The 19,971-nt window shown below is 28.0% G+C and overlaps 6 protein-coding genes across 9 annotated transcripts in view; 4 read left to right on the top strand and 2 right to left on the bottom strand.

Moving 5' to 3' along the window:
- The first annotated feature begins 739 nt into the window (after nt 1-739).
- LOC127070564 (uncharacterized) lies at nt 740-2,051 on the top strand. 2 transcript variants are annotated; one of them, XM_051008692.1, is made up of 2 exons: nt 740-1,171; nt 1,722-2,051. In XM_051008692.1, the coding sequence occupies exons 1-2, from the start codon at nt 1,075-1,077 to the stop codon at nt 2,006-2,008; spliced, it is 384 nt and encodes a 127-aa protein (XP_050864649.1). In that variant the 5' UTR covers nt 740-1,074; the 3' UTR covers nt 2,009-2,051. The 2 variants fall into 2 exon arrangements, with proteins under 2 accessions (XP_050864649.1, XP_050864648.1); XM_051008691.1 differs by having other exon boundaries at nt 1,287-2,051.
- A 7-nt stretch (nt 2,052-2,058) lies between these two features.
- On the bottom strand, nt 2,059-3,787 carry LOC127070561 (epimerase family protein SDR39U1). The gene is made up of 6 exons (XM_051008690.1): nt 3,569-3,787; nt 3,360-3,466; nt 2,997-3,267; nt 2,658-2,923; nt 2,464-2,577; nt 2,059-2,392 (listed from the first exon to the last, which is right to left on the bottom strand). The coding sequence occupies exons 1-6, from the start codon at nt 3,591-3,593 to the stop codon at nt 2,288-2,290; spliced, it is 888 nt and encodes a 295-aa protein (XP_050864647.1). The 5' UTR covers nt 3,594-3,787; the 3' UTR covers nt 2,059-2,287.
- A 348-nt stretch (nt 3,788-4,135) lies between these two features.
- Nucleotides 4,136-6,669, top strand: LOC127070559 (condensin complex subunit 2). Of its 3 annotated transcripts, none has more exons than XM_051008686.1 (2): nt 4,136-4,281; nt 4,389-6,669. In XM_051008686.1, exon 2 carries the CDS (start codon nt 4,497-4,499, stop codon nt 6,525-6,527), a length of 2,031 nt encoding a protein of 676 aa, XP_050864643.1. In that variant the 5' UTR covers nt 4,136-4,281; nt 4,389-4,496; the 3' UTR covers nt 6,528-6,669. The 3 variants fall into 3 exon arrangements, with proteins under 3 accessions (XP_050864643.1, XP_050864644.1, XP_050864645.1); XM_051008687.1 differs by having other exon boundaries at nt 4,136-4,288; XM_051008688.1 differs by having other exon boundaries at nt 4,136-4,300.
- Nucleotides 6,670-6,820: 151 nt separating this feature from the next.
- LOC127070565 (mediator of RNA polymerase II transcription subunit 10) lies at nt 6,821-7,675 on the top strand. Its single transcript, XM_051008693.1, has 3 exons — nt 6,821-6,988; nt 7,134-7,217; nt 7,312-7,675. Exons 1-3 carry the CDS (start codon nt 6,867-6,869, stop codon nt 7,499-7,501), a joined length of 396 nt encoding a protein of 131 aa, XP_050864650.1. The 5' UTR covers nt 6,821-6,866; the 3' UTR covers nt 7,502-7,675.
- Nucleotides 7,676-8,458: 783 nt separating this feature from the next.
- On the top strand, nt 8,459-13,711 carry LOC127070560 (chitooligosaccharidolytic beta-N-acetylglucosaminidase). The gene is made up of 6 exons (XM_051008689.1): nt 8,459-8,619; nt 10,150-10,558; nt 10,899-11,342; nt 11,629-12,137; nt 12,263-12,396; nt 12,497-13,711. The coding sequence occupies exons 1-6, from the start codon at nt 8,543-8,545 to the stop codon at nt 12,727-12,729; spliced, it is 1,806 nt and encodes a 601-aa protein (XP_050864646.1). The 5' UTR covers nt 8,459-8,542; the 3' UTR covers nt 12,730-13,711.
- Nucleotides 13,616-19,971, bottom strand: part of LOC127070558 (adenylate cyclase type 2) — a 39,823-nt gene continuing 33,467 nt past the window's right edge. Inside the window, exons 7-19 of the mRNA XM_051008685.1 lie at nt 19,049-19,176; nt 18,521-18,679; nt 17,918-18,050; nt 17,298-17,368; nt 16,997-17,102; nt 16,844-16,902; nt 16,353-16,523; nt 15,997-16,231; nt 15,483-15,652; nt 15,158-15,395; nt 14,800-15,054; nt 14,546-14,663; nt 13,616-14,055 (exon numbers count right to left, since the gene is read on the bottom strand). Of these exons, the coding sequence (XP_050864642.1) occupies nt 13,790-14,055; nt 14,546-14,663; nt 14,800-15,054; nt 15,158-15,395; nt 15,483-15,652; nt 15,997-16,231; nt 16,353-16,523; nt 16,844-16,902; nt 16,997-17,102; nt 17,298-17,368; nt 17,918-18,050; nt 18,521-18,679; nt 19,049-19,176 (2,109 nt within the window). The 3' untranslated portion in view covers nt 13,616-13,789. The remainder of the gene's footprint in view (nt 14,056-14,545; nt 14,664-14,799; nt 15,055-15,157; nt 15,396-15,482; nt 15,653-15,996; nt 16,232-16,352; nt 16,524-16,843; nt 16,903-16,996; nt 17,103-17,297; nt 17,369-17,917; nt 18,051-18,520; nt 18,680-19,048; nt 19,177-19,971) is intronic.

Raw genomic sequence — 19,971 nt, 5'->3', positions numbered from 1 at the left:
AAACTTTTGACTGATCTTGTAGGTTACCACCGGTACAGTCTTTCTTTGTGCTTCGACAAATATAAACATTGAAGATCTCTTAGAATGTTTTCATACAAATATCAACAAACCAAGGCTTATTATTCTAGTCTATTATTCCAGAAATTTATATACTAGTTATTATATATCTATCGAAATAGAAATTTATTATTTATTCATTATATATTCATCCATGTATAATGTGAAATAAAGCGTCGTATTTAGTATTTAGTATGAATCACTAAAGGATATAAATATGAGAAACAGAAAAATACGAGCGTACTAAATTAGTCACAACCTACCACTACACTGATTGTTATGTTATATATGATAGGATTATACATAGATACGATAGATACATGATAGGATACATGCATTTGTAGTTCATATTTTATCCGTATCTGTCGCTGAAGTCGTTGAAGGTTTTTAGAGAAAACTGAATGAACAAAGTTAAGAATATTTCTTGTAATAATTTATATATTTGTATTACTTATTATTCTATTTATTAATTTAATAATATGTATATGTATATATATATATCGATTCTGTTTATTCGCTAAATCAAATGTTTCAACACTGTGTATCTTAACATTCAATAAAATATTTTTTTATTATATATTTTAGAATATATATTTTTATTTATTTTTTTATTTACTTTTTTTTATTGTGTCTGCTAGTGTATATTTAATTCTTAATAATATATAAAATATCCCTTCTTGTTTGTAATGATTTTCGAAATTATATTTTGAACGAAAAATTTGGCGCTAAAAAGAAGACGATTTAAACGATAATACAACTAACTACAACATAAATTCAATTACAAAGAAGAAAATATTTTTCTTAGGCTTTTATCATATAGGTTAGATTTTTAATCAAGAAACATTTTGTTCAAAATTTAACTGTATGGAAGAAAAAAAAGAAAAACGAAAAGAAATCGATGAACCCACAAGAAATAGTTTGTGTTCCTTTTTGTCAATACATGTTCCTCTCCAAATTCTCTTTTTCATATATCCTTATTTTAAATATCGAAAAGCTTATGTATAAAATTTGAATAAAATGATTTTATTGACCAAACCAGAACTTATATATTTGGATAAAACTAAACTTCATATATCAAGAAGACCAAGATTTTTAACCTGGCTTATATTTGGTTGTAAGATATGATCTTTTTGGAAATTTTTATGAACTTACATCTTTTTAAAATTTTCTGTGATCATTAATAAGCTCAAAGAATTAATAAAAAATTAGTCAAAAATTTTCCTTTACAGTATATACAATTCTTTTCATCTGGATATGTTATCGCGTGACAAATAATATTTTTTTTCTGATCGTTTCAATTCTGGGAGAGATTACGTTTTGTTTGGACGCTTTAGGGGAATGGGAAGATTTAATTCTAAATAAAAAAACGAATGAGGCCGTTATATCAAGATATACTTGGAGCGACAAGTTATGTTATAAATTTTTAAATAAACAATCCATTCTGATGGAATTAGACGATATAAGATACGTTGGAGTATCTATAGAGTTAGGCCTCTTTATTGTTCATAAAAGTGGAAAAACTATTTCTATTAATATGAATGGCTTAACACGTAAAGAAATACAAATTTTAAGAAAAGAAATCAATTATTTTTTGAATATGAGTCGTATGCAATGTTTAGATTGTTTTCCAAGTGATCCATACGACCAGCTCGTTGTTGTTTCAGATTCAGGAAAGGAATGTTTTAAGAAATTGCCTAAAAAGTATAAATCTACCTCTATATCTAAAGAAATGTTATATTCTACCAATGAAATGAATGATTTTAAACATTCGTTACAACAACATCTTAGTTCACCATTATTAGGATCTGAAAAGATTGTTAAGATTTGTCAAGAAAAGCATTTAAGAAAAGGACCATATACTGCAAATAGTGCGTCTCTTACTTATTCTAAATATATGAAACCTACTTCTGTACGTTCTTACGAACATGATACTAATCTAAAGATTTGTTAAAAAGAAATCCTACATTCATAATTTACATATGTAGCTGTGTGTTATTGTCATTGTTAATGTTAATTATTAATCTTTATTGACTAAATTATATAATATAAATTTATGTTAATTTTATCTTAGATCAAGTTACATTGATTTTATTCACATATATTTATGTCAATAAATATTATGTTAAAACACATAATAATTATATGCGTTTTACTACACACTTTCTATTATAATTATAAATACTCTTATAGATATACAAATCTTATTGGATAAATAAGAAATGAGTACAATTTATTTAACAATATCTTTGCAGGCACTATTTATATCGGAAAACTGATATTGAAATCCCAATTCCTCAGTTCTTTTAGGAAGTACCTTTTGTCCCTCCAACATCATCTATAACATACTTAAAAGTTCATACATGATCTAAATACTATGAAAATATAGCAACAAAATTTGATACTGACTTTTGCACGTTCTTTGTTAAAAATTAGATTTAAAGCAATACTTGGAACAGGTATTATAGCAGGTCGTTTTAATGCTTGAGCAAATGCTTTTGTAAACTCCTTATTAGTCACAGGCTGTTGGAAATAAACTTATTATTAAATGATACTAAACTATGTATCATTCAATTTGTTTGAAATATTTTTATACATATTACCTGAGGTGCTACACCATTTAAAATACCATATACATTATCATTTTTTATAGCAAATAAAAATATATTAGCAAGATCATTAATATGTATCCATGGCATATATTGATTTCCACTACCAATAGGTCCACCAAGCCCAAGTAAGAAAGGCAAGTAAATTTGTTTTATCATTCCACCGTCTTTACCTAACACTACTCCAGATCTAATAGTGACCTGTCTAATTTTACACTCCTGTGGAAGTTGTGCTGCAGCTTCCCAGTCACGACAAAGTTCTTACACAAGTAAACTTTTTATTTTAATCTATATACATTACAGACCTATGTTATTCTTTGTCTATCATTTTACCTGATAAGAAATCATAAGATATACATTCACTTTCTTCTGTATATGTCGTATCATTAGGTTTATAACATGCAACACCAGAAATAGTAACAAAGGCTTTAGCCTCTGTATGCTCTATAGCTTTGGCTAAAGTTTCTGTAGTTTTCACTCGACTGTCTCTAACAACTTGCTTAAACCCTGACGACCAACGTTTTGTTGGATCAAGTACATTCTGACCAGCAACATTGATTACAGCAGATGTATGTTTTGGAAGACCATTTTCCTTTACGTCTGTCTATAGTATTCGTAAGAACAATTGAACAAAAATGATTACTTTACATCAGCTTGAAAACATTTTTGTTCTCTTCAATTAAAATAACTCCTTACCCAAGAAATTTTATTAGGACCTGATTTTCGTGAAACAATTGTATACGTTATACCTTCTTGACATAATAAGTCTATTATACGTTTCCCTATAAATCCAGTACCTCCACCTAAGAATTATACAATCTTATCTATGATACAATCTTTTCATAAAATGACTCAAACATTGAAAAATCATTGGTTAAAAAGAAGAATAGAAATCATAAACTTGCCTACAACGACGTGTTTTAAAGACATTTTTTTTCAGACTGTCTATTAAAAACAATCACGTTAGAAAACCTAACAACGAGAACATTCAATTTTCATAATAGTCTTGTTAACCTATACATCCAAATTATAAATTTGGATTTTGAATAAAAATGAATAAATTCAATTATTTAACAAATATATGGATTTTTATATTTAGCACATATATGGTTATATACAAACAATCGTTACTTCTGCATTTATTTGTATTAAATAGTACATATAATTCTTTTATAATAGATATAAAATAATTATATTATAATAATAATAACTATATTTTGTATGTGTATGGAAAAAAAATATATATATATACAATTAAAAATTATAAACTTTCAATACTTTATGGCATAATTAAGATTATATCAAGGTTACATCCAATTAGATGGCTGCACGAACATGGCACTCATTTTTAAATTTCAACCAATCAGTTTAAATCGCTAGTCATTTCTTATTGGTTATGGATTTTGACCAATCAGTTTGAACGATTGCTTCACTTTTATTGGTTATGTATTACTGCTATGCGCAGAAAATGATAACCTTTGAAACACTGAATCGTATAAACGAATTCAAACTTAAACTGTCGCCGTTAAATGTAAATTTATGATGAATATTGTGAAATAAAGAGTTGATTGTTTTGTATACACATTCTATAATGACATTATCTCTCATAGTATACAAGGTAGAAGGTTGTGTAATTAGTACGATACTATTATATATTGTGCCAATTTTTAAAGTATATTCAGTGTTAATTTCTTAATGTATATATTTGTTAATTTGTTTATTTAGGATCATATTTCTTCAGCTGTCATATAATACTTTTAAGAAATTGAGAAGAAGGGAAAAGTTTTATTTCTATAAAAATTTCACAAACGGAATTTTACATCAACTATCAAGATGGCAAAGAAAGGCTTAGCAAATGTAGTAATAGAATCAAATGTGTCCAATTTTTCGACTACATCTTCACCATTACGTAGAAAATCTATCGTACAAAAATCCTTATCAGCTTTAAAGGAAAATGATGACGAAGCAGAACGTTTAGCTTTAAGACGTGATGCTACATCAACCAGTACACCATTATCTACAAAAGTTAATGAGAAGAGACGTTCTTTAGGTCTAGGATTTTTAGCGCAAATGTCAGAACCTCAAATGACTGAACTCATATCTCATTGTATCAAATTAAACGCTGAAAATAAAATTAATGCTAAAAATGCATTTAGCTTAGAAATGATAGATTTTATGACATTTATGGTCACTAAAAGGAATTCTGAACTTACTAATTTGCAAGTGGCTAGTACATCACTGGATGTATGCACAAAAATTTATGGATTTCGTGTGGATGGTATATATACAGAGATTTTGAAAATGGTTGGTGCATTGGATCGACAAAAGGATGATAACTCTAATAATGAAGAGCCAATGCAATCTGAGAATACAGAAGAAAATGGAGAAAAACAAATAGAAACTCAAGTGAAGAAAAAAAAGAAAAGAACTAAACATAAGATTATTGTTACAGAAGATGCAATAAACGGATCTGTTGAGACCATGTTACCCTCGCAAATGATTATAGGATCAGGTGATCTATGTTCATCTGATATGCTCTATCAAATAGTGTTACCACATCATGCAAATTTAGGCTTTTATCATAATACACATAATGATATTATTTTAGATAAATTAAATGAAACAGAAAAAGAGAATGAGAATTCTCAGAAATATACAATATCTGTAATAGAAAATTTTTCAGAGTCAGATATATGTTTGAGTTTCTCTGATTTTGAATTTTTAAAATGGTCACCGGAAGATGAACCGGAAGACATACAACTGACGCAAGAAAACAATGAAAATAGATTTCAATTTGATCTTGATGCAAGTATACCTTCTGCCGATGAAGAATTTGAACCTATAGATTATTTTAACATGCAAGATACCAGTAATAGAGATATGTGTATGAGAAATCCGCAAGAAGCAGAAAATATAGTAGACTTTCGTAAAGTTATGGCAGAGCAAATGCCTGAATATAATAAAACATCAGAATATTCTTTCATACAGAAAAATAATATAAATTTAATTCATTGGGCAGGCCCTTCTTATTGGAAAGTTAAAACATTTAATAAATTTTTAAGTAACAGTAAAGTAGTGGAAACTTGTCATCAGGTAGCACTTAAAAAGAAAAAAGAGATAGAACTTAAATATGCTGATGATACAAAGTCTGATCTCAAACAAAAGTTCTTACCTAGCCATGGAGGAGTGAAATTTTTAGTTAGAACAGCCAGAGTAGATTGGACCGAAGAAAAAATAACTTTACCAGAAGATATACATTATGATGTTTCACAAATAATGAAATTATATCTTTGTCCTTTAATGTTTGCAAATCCTAGGCAAAAAGATCTAACGAAGATCACGCAATTGGCTGAAGATATCGAAGATTATGATTACAATAATGAAAACGATATGTCAAACTTTTGTCCTGGTATTGATGCAGATTGTGATATGCAAGAAAGAAATGATTCTGATGAATTGAGAGATGAAAATATAGTAGAAGGTCAGATGGCATTTACTAATGATAACTTAGTAACTGCACCAATATTAACAAATAAAATCTTTTTACAATATCCTTTGCGTGCCAAAAAAATTGATATGCGTCAATTAAAGAAAACTATATGGAAATCTTTGACTGAAACGTCCAATAAGAATGATACGAATGATATGGAAAAAACAAATCAAAATGAGAATACGAATAAAATTAAGGAATCTAAACATTTCAACACTGTTTATAAAACTTTACCCAATGAACTTTCGAAAGTAAACGTAGAAGCATTGAGTGTCCCTATTGCAATAGTATCTTTACTGCATTTAGCCAATGAAAAATGTTTAAAACTTTCCTCACTTCCAGATATGTCTGATATTATCGTAGAAGGAAATTAATGTATTAGCCTTACTACTATCTGTAAATATATATATATATATCTTATATGTATAACAATACTTATTACAATGTATATTTTTTACGAAGGTACAAATAAAAATAAAGATACAAATAAGAATATCAATATGTTTTATACAGTTAAATAACTACGTGTGTATGGAATATTATCCATTACGAAAGAATTTTGATTTATATTTCATTAAAAATTTTTAAGTATTTACGTCACATCGATCGAACTGCCATCTTTAATAGATCTTTAACAAGTAGCGCTCCCAAGCGATCAAAGTTAGAAATAAGGTGATATTAAGCGTATTCGTAGCCTGGTGTAAATAGTAAAGATGGCTTCAGCTTTGGAAAATTTGGAAACACAATTAGAACTTTTTATCGAAAATGTTAGGCAGATTCGAATAATAGTTAGTGATTTTCAACCTCAAGGTCAAAATGTACTCAATCAAAAAATGTAAGTACGAAACATACGCCGTAGTTTTACAACTTTGATAAGTTGGTTATGTTGTATCTACTGTTATCAATTTAAGACGTTCAATAAAAGAGATTATGCCTACGTTTTTATAATTTATTTACATTTATTTTTTATATTTTTTTAGTCAAGGTCTTGTAAATGGATTACAAGAAATAGATAAACTCAAATCACAAGTTCAAGATGTCCATGTACCTTTAGAAGTATTCGAGTAAGTTATTATTATTTATGATTCCAACTACACACATTGAATCATTATTCCTATCTATAAAACACCAGATATCTAACAGTTTATTATGTTTCAGTTATATTGACCAAGGTAGAAACCCACAATTATATACTAAAGATTGTATAGAAAAAGCATTGACGAAGAACGAACAAGTTAAAGGAAAGATAGATGCATACAGAAAATTTAAAGCTAACATGTTAGTGGAATTAAATAGAGTATTTCCAAATGAATTAGCTAAATACAGAGCAGTACGTGGAGACGAATGAAAAATCAAGCAATCAAACGATTCATTAAAGCTGATATGTACCATACATGTTCATTAGAAATTTAATTATCAAATCTTTTTTTGCTTTCTAAAATGAATCGTTATTATCTTGTATATATTAGACATAAATGTTTATTGCCATTTATAACGTCAATAATATAACATTTCTAAGATATGTATTTCGTGTCCTTCCTTCTCTCATGAATCATACAATCTTGTATAAGAATTTTTAAAGATAAGCTTTTATTCAATTATTTATATTCGATTATAATTAATATATCAAATGTTGTAAAAGTTATTAATAATAAGCACTTTATTTTACATATTGTATTTAAAAAGTTTAAAAAATTCTTTTTATAATGCTAAGATTAAAAAAAGTATATTTCGTAATGAACAAAATCACCACTATTTTTTATCTACCAAAAATTATACGAGATATTAGAAGTGAATGTACCAATTTTTGCAATATTACTTTGACAATTAATATATTAATTAAATTATTAGATTAATTCAAATTATTAAAAGCGGTGATTCTCGAACTATACTTGCAATCTTCTTTTCTTAAAAATCGTATCCGATTTCAAAAACGATCTGTCTCAATTATACTTATAAATTATATTAATAAATAAATTATACTAATAAACAAATATTAAAATATAATATCGTTTCAATTTGAAAATCAAAATCATTGCTCTTAAATATTACCTTTATTATCGTAATGTGCGTGTGCGTGTTATTATATGTAAAATTTATACAAATTTAACTTTTCATTTTGACATGAGTCACATCATTGATTTATGTATAACTGACATTTGTTAAAATTAAAAAAATTGAAGTTGTCAAAAGTAGAAAAGGAATTTAAAATTTCACACAGTAAAACACACACACACATATATGAATGTACCCCCACTCCTGTCTACATTTCACACGGAATCATTCTTTCAAGGAGGATAAAACCGTTCGTTCAATCCGAAGTAGGCAATCATTCGACGACGGACACAGTTTCTTGTAGTCAGTATAGGTAGAATTCCAAGAGAGAAACATGATTGCTATTACATTTATCTTTGTCCTCGCTTTAGAAGCCTATAGCGATTTCGTCGTTGCCGAGAAAGTATACAAGTAAGTGACCTTTTTTATTTTATGATATATATATATATATATTATATATATATGTATGTATATATTATGTTGCTTACATATTTATGATAACACAAATCTTAAATAATTAGATTAAAAAGTTTCATTGTAATCGACGGGACTACTTTTTTCAATAATAGATATGTTACTAAGGTGAATGTTGCTTCATAGAGATCTCTTTTCTATGTCGCGGTGAACTTTTTCTAATGACTTTTATCTAATCTTCTCAAATTATACTTGAAATATATATATGTATGTGTGTATATATATATGCATATGTATATATATTATATTTTTTTTTATATTGTTGTATTATACTATGTAAAATTTGGCGACTCTCAATTTTGATATTTCAGTCACAATTTGCATACGATATAATTGACACTCGTTAGGATTAAACCAAATTGAAGTCGTCAGAGTATGAGAAACGATTTTCAAATCTTTTTCGTTTTTAAATATTAAAAATATTACATATTAAAAATGTTCGCGAACTTTATGAAAATTTTATTTCATAAAATTTATAGACAATTCTATTACATTGTAAACATGTTTTTTTACTTAAAAGATAAAAAGTTTTACGATTAAAAGTGTCAGATTTTAATCTATGCATATAACCGGTCGGTGAAAGATAGGCACGTTGACCGTTCTTTCGATTAGAAATCGTAAGTAACGTGGATTTCTTTTTTGTTTCTTTTTTCTTTTTTTCAAATGAGCGGGAGGGTCACGTGACCGATTGAAAGAACATGGAGGACGTCGTGGCGCGCTTACTTCGTATTTTCAAAGTTTTTCGCGGGCTCGATCTCTCGAGATATTTTCTCGATACGATAAAATCAATGAAATATAACAAATATCAGTTGATAAGCAGTGTATATCTGGGATGAAGTAAAAGATATAGAAGATATTAAAAATATTTGTAAAAAGCCAGATGATAAGATATTTTTAAAAATCTAAATCAATTTTTTTCTTTTGCTTTGTTTACATGAGTTATAAAATATAATGTAATTTTATATCAACACAATGTTATTGTAGTAATATATACGCAGTATGACATAGCATCAATATCGTAGTAATATGTAATAAATAACATAATAGCATTGTGTTTATATATTATGATCTATCATAGTAATACTATAATTTTGTATTACTCTTATCTAAAATTAATAACGTAGTTATTAAAAGGCTTTTTATAAGTATAATAATAATAATAACAATAATAAAATGATATACTATGATTTACCTTAGTAACACTATAATTTTAGATCAATTTTTTCTAAAATTGACAACTTGTTTGTAAAATCCTTTTAATAATTACATTAATAATAATAAAAATAAAAATGAATTTCTGAACGTCTAAATATTATTTATTAATAACTCGGATTGATAAATTAAGCTGATAGATTTAAAAACAGAGATAAAGTTGATCTCTGAAATATTGATAAATTTCACTTGTGCATTTCTATTCTTTCATGTATAACTATATTCCATTTAATATCGTTACTACTCTATTTATAGTTCACCATGGCATTTCAAATGCAACAGTGGATACTGTGTAAAAGAAGAGATCACAGAAGAAGTATCATCTCCAATGTCTTTAAAAGTTTGTCAATTATTATGTGGTGATAATGGTTTTTTATGGCCGAAACCAACAGGACATTTGTCCTTGGGCAGTTCAGTGTTGCCTCTTAATATCAATGATATTAAAATAAATGGTATAAATCCGAATACGAAAGTAGGTAATCTCTTGCAAGAGAATATTGACATATTCAAAGAAAATATAAAAAAACTTGGTGAACCCATTGAAAACGAGGGAGTAGGGTTGATAATTAATGTTACTGATATTCTTGAATTGAACGACGTGCAACTGACCTTAGATACCGACGAAAGTTACAAATTACAAATTTATCAGATCAATGACAAATCTGTAAGTATTTTTATATCCTCCTTTTTCTTTTTTTGATTTCTATAAAAATTTGATTAATTCATTTCATACATAATTCATCTATGAAGAATTAGCATTAATAGATTAAGATTCGTTCATCGATATCTAAAAAAAAAAAAGAAAAAAAAATTTATGATATTCTTTCACGATTCCATCATCATCTTTATTATCATTGTTTCTTCTTTATTCTTTTTCTGATACATTATTATTACAAACCGGTATTCATTCTCCCTCAGAATTAAATCATCATTCTTATTCGAAACTGTTTAGTAATTCAAATTTGATGTCTCTTTTTTTTTTTTTAACCACCATCATTATACAGACAAGTGTAAAAATAACAGCAACGACTTATTTTGGTGCTCGAAATGGTTTGGAAACGTTGTCACAATTGATAGTATTCGATGATTTGAGAGATAAAATACAGATCATTCATGATGCTTATATCGAGGATAAACCAGTATATCCGTATCGTGGCATTTTGTTGGATACTAGTCGTAATTTTATTAGCGTTGAAGCGATCAAAAAGACCATAGAAGCAATGTCCATGTCAAAGATGAATACTTTCCATTGGCACATCACCGATACTCACAGTTTTCCATACGAAGTTAAAAACTATCCATTGTTCACCAAATACGGTTCCTATGGCAAGGACAAAGTCTATACGAAGGAAAACATTAAAGATATCATGAAGTTTGCTCTTTTACGTGGCGTACGTGTTTTACCAGAGTTCGATGCACCTGCTCACGTTGGAGAAGGCTGGCAATGGGTAAATCTTATTTTAAAGTTATGCGCAAACTTCTTATGCAAGTAAAGTTTTTAATGTTTGACACAGATTATTATCTTCTTTCTGTTTCTTTTTTATCAAAAGCTTCACACATATATTTTTATTATAGTTGATCGTCTCAAACACACGTTGAAGATTAATATTTATGATTAAATGATCTGATAAATGACTTACTTAGATATTATTAATATTTTCTTGTTTTTTCTTTTTTATACGAAACTTTGTATAAAATGATCTTTTCTGAATACACTTGGATTGATTTGAACAGGTAGGTCATAATGCAACAGTATGTTTCAAAGCAGAACCATGGCAAAGTTACTGTGTCGAGCCACCATGCGGTCAATTAAATCCAACCAGCGACAAGGTCTATGAAATGCTTGAAGGTATTTACAAAGAAATGTTGGAAGATTTTCATCCGGATATCTTTCACATGGGTGGTGACGAGGTCAACGTTAATTGTTGGAACTCCAGCGATGTCATCAAGAACTGGATGCTAGCCAAAGGCTGGAATCTATCAGAATCGAATTTCTACTTGCTCTGGGATTATTTCCAAGACAGAGCACTTGAAACGTTAACTTTGGCCAACGGAGGAAAAGAGATTCCTGTTATTATTTGGACTAGTGGACTTACCAATAACGAGAATATCAAATACTTAGATCCTAAGAAGTATATCATTCAAATCTGGACCACTGGTACCGATGACACTATCGGTAGATTGATAAGCAACAACTTCAAAGTCATTATTTCTAATTACGATGCTCTCTATCTCGATTGCGGGTAAGATCTTGCTATTCTTTCTGATCTTTCGATTGATTTTATTATTCTTCCTGAAAAAAAAAGAAACAAAATCCTAAACAAACCAAAACAAAATCCTATTAATGAACTCGGTATATCTTTCATAGTTTTGGAGCATGGGTTGGCGAAGGTAACAACTGGTGTACACCATACAAAGGCTGGCAATTAATTTACGACAATTCCCCGATGTCCATTCTTAGGAAACAAGGTTTTGGTACAAATAAAAAGCAATTTGTATTAGGTAAATACATCGTTGATCTAACAGATCAAAAATTAGTTTCTTTTACTTTTGTAAACTGACAAACGAATCTTTTCTTCTTTCTTTTTTTATTTGTTTTTAGGTGGAGAGGTAACACTTTGGACCGAACAGGTCGATAGTGTTTCAGTCGATTCAAGATTATGGCCAAGGTCAGCAGCTTTCGCGGAAAGACTTTGGTCCGATCCTACTTCAACCTGGATTCATGCTGAACATAGAATATTAAGACAAAGACAGAGATTAGTTCAAAGAGGTATCGGTGCTGACAGATTGGAACCAGAATGGTGTATTCAGAATCAAGGACATTGTTATCTATAAATTGAAAATAAAAAAGAAAATATCTGTCTTATCAATAAGATAAATTAATCGATCCAATTAGCATAACAATTGATCTTTGATTGTAACAAATTGAACATCTTTATCCTACGATTGTAAAGTTAATAATCGAAAAAAGAAATAATACTTCTTTTTACTAACTCTTTCTTATCTTTTAATATAGTAGATGAATCCAAAAAAGTGATATGCATGTATACTGGGTAGATCAAAAGTTCTGAAGTAATGTTTAAAAAATCGAACACTTTCCCAAAATTGTTCAGACTAATTTTTTTCTTTTTTAGATTATAAAATTACAAGTCTAAAATAATCAAGAGAACGAACGATTGATCTTTAAAAATCATCTAAAAACTTCTGATCCATCCTGTATCATATAATAATACGTTTTTTGAAAGACAGTAACTTAACGATTGACTCGATATAATTAGTACAACAAATATATTTATTTTAAAGAGTCAGAGATGGTATTATACAGCGACAGTGACATTTGTTCACCGATTTGTCACGTGTCGAAATGCCTCTCGATGTTGATTTTTTTAAGCATGAAACAAAACAAAACAATGGTCTTCGAATTTATCTTAGAATATTTCAAGAATGAATCTTGAATTCTTAAATACACGCATGAGATCATCGCGTTATAACTTCTTCGAGTATTTGTAATATCATTTTTCACATTTCTTTTAAGAACACAATCATATAACGATTATGATTATGAATATATATATATATATATTTTTTTTTTTTCATCATTATTATCAATAATATTTTACTATTACTATTATTATCATCATTATTATTATTATTATATTATTTACACGGATATGATATATTGTAGTGTACGAAGGAAACGTAGACCAAGCATTATCTATAATTTTCTTTTTTTTTTTCATTTTCCTTCAACGATTAAAACATTTCCAGCTAGAATAAAGTTTAAGTTTTTCTTTTTTTTTTCTCTTTTTTTTTCAAATAACAATCAACGAGACAATCAATTTGTTCTCATTGAGTTGATCTCGAGTGATCGTGCATAGAAATCAGGTATAGAGGATTAATAATTATCCTCTTTATCATCGAATGGAGTCTTGACGAAATACGTCGTTAACGTTCCCTTGCCTTTTACAAAGGTTGGCCCACGACAAACTAATTCATATCCTGCTGCAATTAATATCTTTGCGGTATCCTCGGTAACTTGAAGCTTTCCCATTTCTCCACAACTGTCCATTCTTGATGCAACATTCACCGTATTGCCCCAAATATCGTATTGTGGTTTCTGTGCTCCTACTACACCTGCTATCACCGGACCATGGTTGAGACCTTGAAGGAAGGAAATAATTTTTTTAAATTGCAATTTATTTTTACTTTTTAGTTTTTAGTTTTTGATTTTTATTTTTTTATATCGATTGTTTCGACGATAGAGTTTAGATTAGTTTTATTTTATATCGATATACGGATTTGATATAAATATTAAATAATAAATAAATATTACAGCGTAATGTTGGATAAATTAATAAAAAAAAAACGAGATAAAATGTTACGGCATTAATATAAAATATGTTATATATTGCTATATCAATGCGATATTATAATTATTTATATTAATATAAACAAACAAAAATAATCCAATTCATTAGTTTTAGTTATTAAAATAATCGAATATCAGAATATTATTTCTTATTATTGTCATGAAAATATTTTTAACAGATGTTTCAATGTTTTGATGTTTCAATAAAAAACGAAACGAAAGAAAATAATTATTTTCAAAATATTCCAATTAGTTCTTTTTTTTTCCATATTAAATACTTACCCATTCTCAATTTAAATCTTTGAAAAGATTCCCTATTTATCTGATCGAGAATTGTCATCAATGCAATAGCAAACTCAACGAGTACGATCACGTTATGATCTTGTTGTTGCAAGGGATCCTATAGAAAACAAAAAAAATTGAAGAAAAGAAATATAATTAATTCGATATAATTTCATTCTTTTTTTTTTTTTAATTTTCTACACATCTTTTTCTCCTTCTTCTTGATCTCCGTTAAAACAAAATAATTTTACAACCTTGGTTTCAGTGTTCTCTTTTCCAGGACTCAAGCCAGATGCCAACATGTAAGTGCTTCCAATAGTTTTGATTTTCTCAATACCCGAATATTTGGGTTTCAGCAATAGCATGTCAAAATCGCAAATAATTTCGTTGAGAAGCCTCAGACATTCAAGACCTTGTTTATTTATATCAGTCTCGTCGTAAAATTCCTTGTAATTTGGTATAGAAGCGAACATTACCGCTATACTGCTGTATCTTTCATGATAGAGATCCTAAAATTAACAGATTGGAAGAAAATATTTTTTATTGAAAAAGAAATTTGTTGATGAAAGAAGAGAAAGAGAGAAAGAGAGAGACAAGACAATTGATTTCAACCTGTGTTGTTCTAGTAGCTAGAAAATGATCAGCCACATGCGCAGGAAGGATATTCTCTAAAAGAATTTTATTAATCCCTCTCATAGTCTCAACATCATCTTGCTCGACTTTGAGCTTACTCTTCCAAATAAAATCTGTTCTTGAAGTGTATTCAACTTGTCTGTCTAAGACATGAAGTACAAATGCGACCAATAACAATAAGTATCCTATTTCCAGCAAATAATTAAGCCCTTGAAATCTATAAATGTAAATTTTATGAAAAACCAATTAAAGAATAATTGTCATTTATTAGAATCGTATTTAATAAAACAGATTATTTACTTACTCGGTAAACAATCTGTGGTTTACGTAATAAAGCTCTATGATCGGTGCCTGTGATAAAATTAGCAATATCATGATAATTGATATTATCATCACTATGAATTTTAACAAAAAGCCTACTCGTAGATGAGTCCAACTGACGACTAATGCGATTGTTGCCGAGTATACATACAACTAAAAAAGAAATATTGATAATTATAATTTTGTTAATTTTTATTGGAATAACAATAGAGTTCGTTAAAATGACAACATTATCTGTGATAAATTTATGATAATATTTTATGATATTATAATATGATAAAATTATTAAAATATTAGATTTATTATAAATGATTATATTTAATTAATCATTATAGAATTATATACTATAATAAATATATAATATATATATAATTCTTATTTAATTATATAATATATAATTAACAATATAGAATTATATGTATATAAATAAATAAAAAAAATTGAATTAGAATTACATCGTTAATTTTTTAATAATAACAAATAAATATTGAACCTACCGGTGCATCTTGATAAGATTTATAATCGATATCGATTAAACTGATCACGGAGGAAGCAGTTGCCAAAGATGCCGTGATAAAATAAACAGTCATTCTCATTCCACGACAAAGTGCCACTTGTCCTGGTGTGTCCAATTCGTTCTCGCATCTCGCTTTTCCAGCAAACCAAGATATTCCAGCGATTATCGATAAGGAAACCAAACCAGCTGCGAAACATCCATAAACGGTCACGCTCCTGAATCAAAGAAAAATTATATTTATCTTTGATAAATCATCTTTGTCCATCATTTATCGTATGGTAATTAATTTGTTTCTCTTTTTATCATAGAATAGAATTTCTTTGATTTTGATTTCACCTTGGTAAATAAACTACTTGAATGCAAAACATAGTTGTGTAAACGATGTTGGATGCGATAAGATACCAAGGATATTGTTCATCTTTTTGTTCTCTATATTGAAGTTCTTGATGCTTATCCTTGAACCAATAGGTGAAAGGTAATATGTCCTCGCTACCACCACACCATTGCCTATTTATCAGACAAGAGTACAGAATTTATTTTTTATATTAAAAAAAAATTTTTTTTTTCATTATTTTTACTTTACTTTTTTTATTTTTTAATCTTTTTTTTTGTACAGAATGTCCTCATTTTTATTGATCGTTCGAAAAATCTCTAATGTTTTTTAAATTAAATAAAGACTGGCTTAGGAACGTACGATCATTTTTATCGATCATCTTAAATATATTCCCGTTTTTCTTTTCTTTTTTTTTTTAGACAAAAGTTAGACAAGACGAATAGTGTTCAAAAAGCGATTGATCTGATTTTTTTGATTAATAAATGAGACTCACTTGACGTCAAGACAATTGGTATTGTTTGCTAAAAGATTAGACTCGATCATGGCGATGCTCTAAAAAAAAAGAAAAAACAAATAGCACAAAATTAACATATCAGAAGAAACGATCATTGAAACGTGATATATTTAAAAATTTCATTCTACTTACAGTCAATCCGATATTTTTTGCTAAAGTTGCTTCAGCGATATTTGCGAAAGGTTTATCAGCACCCCAGCATTCCACGTATTTAGTCATTTTACTGCTAGGTCTCGATCTATCATCACCAAAAAAAAAAAGAAAGAAAGAAAGAAAAAAAGAAAGAAAGAAAGAAAGAAGGAAAGAAAAAAATATTTATTTTTTACATATCGATGATGAACTGACGGTGAATGAGAATAATGAGAAAAAATGAAATGTAAAAAAAAAAAGAAAAAGAAAAATCGAAACAGAACGTTAAAAAAAATTACATTACCTCGTAGGAATAGGGCCAGGTCCTCGAATACTATTGCCACCATTTTCTAGTCCATTTTCTTCGTTGTTTTTCTGCATAATTGAATGACCGATAGTAATCTCGTCATGAGAAGAGAGTTTTATCTATTTCTAAAATCGAAATTAATACGCTCGTATGGTATGTATATAAAGTCTGATTTGTAAACATGATTTCATCAAATTTCCAACTGTTGTGTTTCCATGTGCTCTAACATGAAACTTACTATTAAAATATGATTTCTATGTTATATATATATATATAAAAGAAAAAAAAGAATGAATTTTTTGAACGTTAAAGAAGATTACGTATAAGAAAGAAAAGGAAAAAAGAAAACGCACACGCAAACACACACACGTATGCACGTACACACGGACACGACAGTCTCATCTTATTATATAAATCTGTTACATAAATCTTAAATAACAGACTGATGATTATTTATATCAAGACTGATTTTTCTTTTCTTTTCTTTCTTTGTATTGTTTTTTCTTTTTTTTAAGAAATTTACATTTAAAAAAAAAAGAAAGAAAAGAAAGAAGATAGAAAAAAGAAAAAGATAAAAGATTTAAGAGACATTGAAGATGTCCTATTATAAACCCTACCTTAGGTGGCACTATAAGAAAGGTTTCTACTTTGTGCTGAGCCAGATAAGTCTCACGCGATCCACCATCCCCTGGCTCGACCTCGAAACGATCACCAAGTTGAAGAAGGGTGGCTTTTGTTATGTGGACCCTCCTTGACAAAGATTTAGATACAATAGAAAGTAATTTTATTTAATTTTCTTTCATTAACATTTCTCTCTCTCTCTCTCTCTCTCTCTCTCTCTCTTTCAAAGTGTCTGATATATTTAATAATTTTAATTGTCTGATTTTAACCTATAGCATTTCATTAATATCTTTAACAATTTTAATTGTCTGATTTTAACTTATAACATTTCACTAACATTTTCTCTTTCTTCTACTCTCTCTCTCTCTCTCTCTCTCTCTCTCTCTCTTTTCTTTTCTTTTACTCTTCTATTTCTTTTACTGTGTCTAAACATGTCTCATACATTTAACAATTTCAATTGTCTGATTTTAACCATTTCATTAACATTCTCTCTTTCTCTATTCTCTTTCTCTCTCTCTTTCTCTCTCTGATATTCTCTTTCTTGTACTCTATCTGAACATATCTCATACCTTTCAACAATTTCAATAGCCTGATCTTACCCAGGAAGACCACCACTCTCCATATGATTAGCAAGAGTAACGTCATCGCTCCAAACATCGAATTGCCATTTGCGAAGACCTAGGACACCGCATAAAACGTTTCCCGTGTGAATTCCTATTCTCATATCCACGTTAAATCCAGTTGCTTCTCGTACAAATCTTGAAAAGAGAAAAGAAAATAGAAAAGAAAGATAAGAAACGTAAATTCTTAAATAGTCTCAAAATGAAAATATTTTAAAAACTAATTATCAAGTTTTATTGTTTCATTGGTTTGTAAATTATATTCTCTTAAGTTGAAATCATCAAAATGGAAATATTAAAATGATCCGTCGCCAACGTATATTTAATAATTTCATTGTCATGATGTTGTAATCATTTATAAATTTTATTTGTGCATGAACTTCAATGAATTTATGTGACTTGAATAAAAAAGAAAGGAGAAAGAAAATTAGCATGAAATTATCGATGATTTTCCATTTTCATATATATTTTTTTTTTTCTTTTTAAATCAATGAACATTTTAATTACCTAATAGCATCTATCATTTGCAGGCCCATATTGACGCAATTATATGCGTGATTAGGTCGGGAAACTGGCAATCCTGAGACACAGTAATAACAGTCTCCTAATATCTTGATTCTCATGCATTGATTGTCCTGAAAAAATATTATTTTATCAGATTTCTCATTTTTGTTTTATAATATAAAGAAAATAATTTTGTTCTTTATTTTTTCTTTTTTTCCAATAAAGTAATTATTTCAATTAAAATAATTTGAAATACTATAAAACTATATACATGTATGTATATATATATATATATATATATATATATATATATATAATTTTCTAGGCTGAATAAAACCTTATTTATTTTCTACTATGCTTATTTGTAGCTTAAGGGGGATTAAAAAAAAAATACTCCTTTAAAGTTTTCTTTTTCTTTTCCTACAAAGTTATTATAGATATAAAAAAAAAATTGTATTATACTATATAAAAAGTTGTGCATCTTAATGCGTCCTATAGTGTAAACTACAATTTTTCTTAACAATATCAACAGATTATAAACGAAAAAGTTTCAAGATTAAATGAAAAAAAAAAAAAAACAAAACAAAACAAAAAAGAAAAAAAGAACACATTGCACAAACAACCTAATAATATAAGAAACAAATATTTGTAGAAGAAGTTTTATTAATACTAAAGAAACATAAAGAAAAGAAACAATGAAATAAGATAAAATAACATACAGTCTCAAAATTTTAAAGTAGATCCAATGAATTCGAATATTGTCCAAGATATTTGTGAATATGTATATACATATGCACACATACAAACACACACGTATATATATATATATATACATATATATGTAAATACATATATATTATTAAAGTATGAAAGATACCAGACTGTTGAAGTAGGTTATATCACGTATTATACATCTATCCATATTT

The sequence above is a fragment of the Vespula vulgaris genome, chromosome 18, assembly GCF_905475345.1.
Source record: "Vespula vulgaris chromosome 18, iyVesVulg1.1, whole genome shotgun sequence".
Lineage (NCBI taxonomy): Eukaryota > Metazoa > Arthropoda > Insecta > Hymenoptera > Vespidae > Vespula > Vespula vulgaris.
Note: the sequence above shows the minus strand (reverse complement) of the source record. Positions and strands in the feature narration are given on the sequence as shown.